Source organism: Psittacula echo (genome assembly GCF_963264785.1).
Source record: "Psittacula echo genome assembly, chromosome: 4".
Classification (NCBI taxonomy): Eukaryota; Metazoa; Chordata; class Aves; order Psittaciformes; family Psittacidae; genus Psittacula; species Psittacula echo.
In genome coordinates this window covers 9977020-9986038 of record NC_137738.1, presented here as the reverse complement: position 1 = coordinate 9986038, position 9019 = coordinate 9977020, and the positions used below count along the sequence as shown (strand labels likewise).

General features: G+C 44.9%; 1 protein-coding gene across 1 annotated transcript; it reads left to right on the top strand.

Annotated features, from left to right (window-relative positions):
• Positions 1-438: 438 nt before the first annotated feature.
• On the top strand, positions 439-8510 carry PCARE (photoreceptor cilium actin regulator; the record flags this gene model as incomplete). Its single annotated transcript, XM_080616088.1, has 2 exons — positions 439-4169; positions 8381-8510. 2 exons carry the CDS (start codon positions 439-441, stop codon positions 8508-8510), a joined length of 3861 nt encoding a protein of 1286 aa, XP_080472214.1.
• Positions 8511-9019: the final 509 nt, after the last annotated feature.

Genomic DNA, 9019 nt, shown 5'->3' with positions numbered 1-9019 from the left:
ATAGTGCAGAAAAAACCTGCCTTTATAAATACAACATGGATGCTGACTGGCTAGTGCCTGCTTACCCTAATGAGCTTAAAACCTTATTTGTGGAGGACATCTGTCAAGACAGAAGTGAGGCATGCAAGTCCTCGTAATCCATTAGCTCTAAATCCAGCAGAGCTTTCACACTCCTTTTTTGAGCTGAAGAAGAAAACCTGACCTGGACTATAGAATGGAACAGTGCACAACCTCAAGAACAGATGTTAGGGAGTGAGCATGGGAGATTTCAAGGCAAAGAGCAATGAAAACTGACAACAAAACTGGGATCATGATGGAAAACTCATGAGAAACTGGCCTGTCTGCAGCTCGGGATGAAACAGTGAGTTTGACTTTTTCTTTTGTTTCCCGTTGTGCATCTGATTTTAAATAAAAAATACAGCCAAAGACAGAGAAAGGATGGGCTGCACACCTTCTCACAGTGAGATTGCTAATACTATTGCAAGAAGTGGTCTTAGGGCTTTGAATACACCCAAAAGTATTTTGCATATTGATCCAAGAGATAAAGGAATCTCTCTGCTGGTTAAAAGTTCATCTTGCTACAATATTGATGAATTCCCCCACTGTGAGACCCAGGGGAAAGATTACCTCAGGGAAAAGGAGGTTAAACCACCAGAACAGGATAAAAATGATAATTTGCAGTTATCTTCTGAGGCTCATCCAGATCCCCAGATTTCCAAGGAAGACAAGAAAATTCGGAGGACAGACACAGATGCTGAGACTGTGATGTCTGAGCTGATTGAATCTCAAAAGCACATCACTGAGGCCATACAGATCAGAAAGCAAAGCTCCTGTGAATCAGAAGCATCAGCTTTCATTTGGGATGACAAGAATGAAAGCAATGTGAAGCAAATCCCAAAGAAAGGAAAGAAGCAAAAAAATCATAAGCTGGCAAAGCAAGGTCGACCTAGTAAAGTTAAAGAGAAGTCCATTTCAGCCCTATGTGAGACAGAGAAAAAGGTAGATTTCCCTGAACTGCTTGTTAAGGCTCACCAGAGTGCATATGCCTACTTAAATCCCAACCTCTCCAAGTATGAAACTATACTTCACATGGCCAGCCAGGCTACCCAAACTCAGCTCTTCCTGCAGCAGATGGTAAGCTTTCTCCTTCTTCATTACGATGAAATCAACCAGCTCCTGGAAGAAATCACCAATGATGGGGAAAATCTTCTCAGAGATGTAGGTGGGAATTTGGCCTGGCCAGCAGAAAAAGGTGATCTGAAGGAGCACCCTGATCTTCTGCAACAACTACTGCAGTATACAGTCAATAAAATGCAGTTACTGAGTGGGACACTGGCCTCCCTCACCTCCGATGCCCTGCAGGAGACATGCAACTACTTACAGTCTGCTGCAAACAATTTAGAAGGAAAACTGAAAGTGAAGCAAAGCTTTGATGAGCGACTGCTACGGACAGTAAGGCTGCTTGAAGCCTCAACAGTGGGATCCTCTCAGTCCCATGGTGATGACAGGACTCTCTATTCTGAGGACAGTGGCATTGGTGTGGACAATGAATCCCTCAAAGAATTCAGTGCTCTCAGCCAGCATGGAGGACAAGGAAGCTGTGATTCCTGTACACATGGGCATTTGTCCCAAAAGCACACCAGTACAGTGTCACTGGGCACAGCCGCATCCCGTGGCTGTGTACTTGAAAGGCATTTTAAAGATACAGTTTATTCATCCATGCAGAGTAAGGAAGCAACATCTTGTCAGGGTGGAGTACCGGGAGGCATTTCTACCATGCCCCAACATGCAAACTTGAGCAAAAGCCATTCCTACAACTCCTTCCAGTCTGACTCTACTCAGGAAGGTGAACATTTCAAAATCTGCGAATCAACAGATTTTCCTTCTGAAGATGACGATGAAGAGAGCACCCTGGGGGAGGATGACAATACAAGTTCATCAGAAATGGGGAAGGATGCTTCGCCAAGGAGGCCCCTGTCTTCACCTGCAGTCACTGATAACACACAAAGGCAGTCCATCAAAAGGACAGAGAATGTGGAGACAGAGGAGATTATTCTGAAGATGAAAGATGCCATCAGTGAAAAAATCAAGTTTGTTCCAGCTAAATCTGGGTGTAAAGAATGGATAGAGGATGACAGTGGAAGAGCAGTCCAAACAACAAGGCCCAGTACAGCAACGGGCAGCCAGAAAACTGTCAGGAAACAACGACGGTCCAGGTCAGAGGAATCCCTCAGAAGCCAGGCAGAGGACCCAACCCTCTTAGAGCTTCAGAGAACTCAGAAAGAGCTCAGCAAAAGGCTAGAAATGTTTTATGAAAAGGATACAGGTAACAACCCAGAGCCTTGGAAATCAAGAACAGCACTTTTTTTGCAGGATGAGCAAAACACACCTAGGTCCTCCAGCAAACTGAAGGCGTGCCTCTCAAAAGATTTCAGCATTCTGCCTAACCAGGATAAAGTCCCTTTGTTCATGGTCGACCAAAATCCTGCCCATCAGCTGGATGAAGAAAAAGGCAGGAAGCCTTTGAGAGCTGCTGTCCCCACCCAAGAGACATCACGAGGCAATGAAAAGGAGCCTCCTGGAGCACAAATGCTCAGTGGCAGCAGCTGTGCCCCCCGACAGTCTGTCAAAAAGCTTATTGAAACATTCAGTCCTGTTGACAATCTTGTGAAAGATGCACATTTAAGATCTTTAGGACCAATAAAGTGCATCAGAAAATTTGGACTTCCAGTCATCCCACCCACCATTCCCTTTCAGAGAGGCCTGGTACCTTTAAATCTTAAGCATCGTATTTCACCAGTAGAAGACACAAACTCTTCAAACACCAGTGGAGTTTATTCTAGCTTTCCAAATGCCTTTCCTCTTGCACCAGCTGCAGAATTAAGCAAGAAGGACACAAAGAAAGAGATTGATGTAGACACTGAGAACCTGCCACCACCACCACCTGAAATGTTAATGGACACTTATTCTGACTTATCTGAGCCTGAAGAAACTGCAAGAATAGAAGGAAACTCTTCAGAAGATGCCAAAAAGCTCACCAAAACAGAATTTCACGCTACTAAGAGATCACAAGTTTCCCCAAAAATGAAAGCCTCCCTTCAGTCCATTGACTTACTGCCAAATAAAAGTATCAGCGGCCCCAGTGTGATTGCTAATAAGGGTCTAAGGACTACCAGAGCAGGGGATGAGAAAGTGCAGAAGTACTCCCTGGAGCTGAACCCTACCAACATGCACATCCCTAGCCAGGAGGAGATACTGGCAACCCAGAGAAAAGAAGCTGCAGATCTGTACAGGCAAACCCATAAAATTATTCCTCTTCAAAATCCCAGTGGGGTTTCAAAGCCACACAGTAACAGCTCAGAGAGCAAAGAGCCGGATTCACCTGCAACTTCAATGCAATACCAGAAGCGTGGTTCTCCAGACTCACTCAGGAGAAACGAAAAAGGCTCAGCGTTTGCCAGGAGGGTCTCCCCAACAAGAACGCCTTCTCCACCAACTGAGAAACGGGTTTTCAGCCCCCCAGCGCACCACAGGCACACTCTGCAGCCTTCTAGCAACCCGCAGCTGAGCTCACCCACCATGCAGAGGAAACCCAGTCCCCCCTCTAGCCCCAGGGTGCCCAGCCCACCCCTACAGAAGAAGCTACCCTCTCCACCACCCCAGCGAAAACCCCTCAGCCCTCCCATGAGGCACAAGCAGAGCTCCCCAACGCCACACCAGCTGCTGGGCTCCCCAGCCTACCGCCGAGACGCGAGCCCTCCTTCATTCCCCATCACTCCTTCCCCACCAACCTCCCCATCCTGCTCCTACAGGGGGCCGAGAGCTGGGCTGGATGCTGGGGACGAGCACCAGCTTTCCTCCTCCAAGAGGAGCAGCAATGTCCGTTCAATATTTTGCCCAGCCACATCTTCCTTATTTGAAGCCAGAACTCCACCGGTACCCACAAAACCCGCTGCAGAGGTGACCAGCCAGCCTGAAGCTTCACCACTTTCCCAAAAGAGCAATCTGTTTTTCCGGCAGCCTGGAGACCGGGCCAGAAAGCTGTCCCTGAGCGCTGCCAATCCTCAGCCATTCGTGAGGAGAAGTTACTCTGACCGCCGACCAGGGGTGCAGTTTCGTCTTCCAGCTCCTGTAACATCTGGCAGTGAACCTGCACTTAACCAAGCAAGGTAAGAAACTCTCCACTTTAGGCCAAGAAAGCAGAAATACAGCACTGTGTTGCCTTTCTAAACTCCCTACGGGACTTTAATGTCGTTAAAGAGATTGCCCAGAAAAGCGCCCTGTTCATATGGAGGTCACATGAACATCATGTGCAGATGTTTAGGCAGCGATAGCATCGTAATTGGACTAGACGATTGTTGTAGGTCCCTTCCAACTCAAATATTTTACTCTGTTGTCGTGCCCCAGATTTCAGAATACTACCAGTCTGAATCCCTTCCCTTGATTCAGCCATTCCATAGCTTGCTCAAGCTTGAAACTTACGCATCTGCTGTAACAGGCACCCCAGGAAAAATTCAGTGTTGGTTTCAGGGCACAGAACCCCCCTTATTTACATGGAGGACCAAGATATTCACATTCAGTTCTTAAAAGCTCTGAAGCAACCCTCAGATTACAAACATCTTTAAACAACCATGAGAAGGTAAGCTTGGACCAAGAAGAAGGGTATCTTTCCTAACATCAGCCTCTAATCCAGTAAACTCTTCAGCCAAAATCATAGAACAGTTAGGATTGGAAAGGACCTTAAGATCATCTAGTTCCAACCCCCCCTGCCATGGGCAGGGACACTTCACACTAAACCATGTCACCCAAGGCTCTGTCTAACCTGGCCTTGAACACCACCAGGGATGGAGCAATCTGTATCAGGACGTTTCAAATCAGCTGGCAAGAATGACAGACAGATAGTGTGCAGGCAAGGATCTCTATGGATGTAATTATAGTTTGAAATTCTGAGCTTTTTGGGTAGACTCTCAGATCTAGGTGCTGATTTCAAGTCTGATGGGTACACAGCCCAAGCCCAGTTTTCGAAGTGGGAAAACCTCCATGGCTACTGGAGAGTCACTGCTCTGAAGAAGTCAGTTTAAAGATCAACACATGAACACATGCTAATTCCACGTTTGCAACCACTGGGTGCAGAATTCTAAAAGATCCGGGCTTAGCTTTAGATTTTATCTACCACTTTAAGAAAATGAGCACAAAACCAGCCTGGAAACAGAAATGGGTATTTGGGAATACTCAGAGATCAGTGTAGCAGCCTGGCAGGACAGAGCGTTGTTATTCTAGTTTCTCAGCATCTCAGGATGTTCAAAGCCATTAAGCTCTAAGCTGCACCAGAGGATTAAGACGCTTCTCAGATAACCCTTCCTCATGTGAGGAATATTTTTGCTTTTCCCACAGACTAACTGAAATCACGTGAATCATCCCATGAGTAGGGATTGCAAGACCAACCCTAACAGGAGATAAAATTGCACGTGTAAGTGCACAGGCTCTCAGTGTATTGCAAGTACAGGGACAGTCATAGAAACTGAAATTGGGTGTCCAGGCATTCCCTCCCCAAGGACCAAAGTTTTTCACACTGAGAGTAATGGAACATGCTGAACGAAACATGCAAAAAACCACTGGGAAATGCATTCCCAGATCTAATATTGCGTTATATTCTGACATTTGAAGATTTCCTAAGAGCCCTGTACATTGTTGCTGGGTTTTCTATTGTTGCTATGTACTGTGTAAAGTCAGCTTTGCCTACTCCACTGCCTGCGAGCAGAAATAAATCTTTTCAAATGAGGCTTTATGTCAAACCTTGCAAGACAAAAGTCCTGTCAGTTTTACAGATCAATTTTAAAACCAGGCAATTACAAATTGTTAGCTAATTTATGCTTCAATGGGGTGCATTACCTTCCTATTGTAGTCTGCCAGAGCGTACAGATATAAATATCATTTATAGTGGGGTTTTAATATAAAAAACCCACTGTAAATAAAATCATCCCTTTCATGAAAAAGATTATATATCCTGGTGTCATGATATACAGCATTCTGGAAGAACAAAATGTATCTTGAGCTAAATTTGGCTTACCAACAGACATCAAAAGTAGTCCTACTTAGTTAGTCCAAATTTATATCAACATAAGCCCATTGATTACCACATGCACTGATTTAAGGTGTGTTTTCTTACACTTAAGCTTCCTGGAGTAAACTTTTACAGACCTTGCATTGAATGGCCCAATAGAAATATCACTGCAAATGTGCTGGCAGGCAGAGAAGGACCATTTTAAGAATCAACATGTGGCATCACTGCTGGCTGTTTCACCAGAGCAGCTGCCACAGCTGTGAGCACCACATCCCCATGCACAGATGCTGAACCCTACTCTTACAGGGCTCCTAACAGATAAACTACTGCACTCTGCTCCATCTCCCTCCTTCAAGTTCACCAAGCAGCCAGGGCTTCCTCTCCTTTGCAGTTCATTCAGCTGACAGAGGGAGACTTCAAAATGTCTCCCTAAACCAGATGTTGCATACCTAAACCTCCTCATTCTGGCGATGTTTGTATCTGGTCTCAAATCCACAAGCTATTCCCACCCAGCTATCAGTCTCCTTTCCTTCATTCCTTCCCTTGCTCTACCTCTCATTTCCATATATAACAATGTGTTGGGTTATTTTTGTCAGGGGTGTGTATTAGCAACTTCAAGCCCTAGTCACAGGAGAGAGGGAAGACAGAATCAGACGTGCCATATCATCATTCTTTTATAGGCAAAATCAGTTAGCCAGTTTCTCCCATGCTCCCAAATTCTGGGAAATATCTCTCCACTTTCTCCATGCCCAATTCAAACATCTGTTTGCTGAGAAGCAGATTGCTAAAGATAGTCTGGCAGGAGGTTGTACAAGCAACGTTTTTCATCAGGCAGCTGAGTCCCCTCTTCCACCTACCCCATTTTAGCAGAAATTCTAAATTACTTTTGGTGAATATGGCTTCCATCTCATTTTCCTAGCTAGCACTGCCAGGCATTAAATGTCAGTATTGTGTGCAGATCTGCGTGTCTCCTGCACACTCACTGCTCCACTAGAAGGCAAAAAAAGCACTTCGTTCAAAAGCACGTGTTCTGTCTGTCCCATGCTCTAAGCAATATCAGGACTTAAAACATTGTTAGCCCTAACTAGGGCTGGAGATAGAGCTTTTGTTGTTAGTCTTAGGGTACCTGGATGACAGTTTCTGTTTCAGTGCTCAAGTCAGTACAATTGGTTCCAATTTGGACAGCCCGCGGATGGACAAACTTTGCTGGTTTCTAAGCTTGGTCATTGGAGAGCAATCAACAGTTCTTGCCATCCTATTGAGGCATAACATATACAATTGCTCTGCTCATAGAAATCCTGTTAACCTATAACAGGATTTCTGCATATGCAGTTAATTGAAATAATATTTCATTGAGACTTCTAATCTTCCAAGAGGTAGAGCAGAGACCAAATACTAAATGTTATTTCCTTTAAGCAACTGTTCAAGGAGGGTTGAGAATGGACTGGGTTGACTGGATGAGGCCCAAAGTAAGTAGCCCAAGTGAAACCTTCTGCAGCTGGGGGATATTTGGATCTAAATTAGTTTCATGACCAGTCATGTATCATAAATCTCTTCATTCTGCAGCTCAAATCACTAAAGTCCTAGCAGCCAGAATAGCAACATAACAGCTTGTTTGTAGTTGAAAGCTAATTCAGTTTAGCAGCTGATGTATTTAAAATACAGTAATGATTCCCAGATAACTGGCATATTTCCCCACACTGATCTTAAACCATTTTAATTAGTTACAGCAACAGAGGGTACATTTCAGCACAAAGGCCCATGGCATGAGCTATTCATGACTAGCTCCACAGCTGTAGTCAATCTTGATTCATAAAGTCCCTGTGCCCCTAGAGATTGCCAGTGCGACCTCAGGAACATCATTTACACTTCTTGCCTCAGTTCTCCTGCCTCCAGAACGGCAGATTTATACCACCAAAATACCCATCTCACAGTCATGCTGCCATACTCAGAAATCACAGTAACCATGCTAAGCAGATACGTAAAAGAGCAAAGACCTTTCCTCCAGCAGAGTCCGAACCAAGACTTTTCACTAAAATCTGTCACTATCTGCAAGTGAACCCAGATTCACATCCAGCAAACAGACAAAATGTTTTCTTCCCAAGAGAGTTTTAGGGTGGAACAGTACAGTGCATTTGGCATCACAAGAAAAAAGTCTGGATGGTGCATATAAAGAGCATGTATACAGGAGGAAACAGCGAATGACACAGGATCATGCAGCACTTGTGCTTCAAGGGTTAATGTGGCCTAATCAGTGCTGTTTTTAAAAAGCCATGATTCATTAGACTCTTAACTTAAGCATCTTTCCTTCTGCAGCTTGGAGGAGAGCCCTAGGAAAGCAAGTGACTCCTGGAACAGCCTCTGCAGTCCTGAAATCAGAGAGTCCAACAGATCTGCTTCTCACCCTGACCTGTTCATCGTGGGCCAGGGGCTGCAGAGGGACTGACAGCAGAAGCACCTGTGAAGGCAGAGACATGAGCAAGGCCAGAGCCCCCACAGGGAGGAAGCAGCCTTACCCAAGCCTCCAAAATGTGGCTTTTTTCCTCACAAGGAAACAATATAATGGCATTGGAGCTAAAAACCCAAACTGGCCGAAGAAATCTAATGGAATACCAGCAGAGCCAGGTGCTTCTCCTTTGATTGCGTTTCATGGTTTAACTCAAAGATCTACACTGAGCCAAAGAAACACTTTGCAGCTGGGTGAGCCAGGGGCAAATTGGTTTGATAAAGACAGCACCTGTAGCCAAGTCCTTTGTTTCACTGTTTAGATAGAGTAGTTCAAAAATTATCAGAAATGATCATTATTTGCCATGCTATTTATTCAGGAGGCATCACAATTTTAGTTATGTAAAAAATGTTGTGCTGTTGTGACATTTCTGGGGGGAGGTATCGTCCTGAACCAATTGAGTTTTACTGCAAAAACATCAATGACATCAGCAAAGCCACATCTTTAGG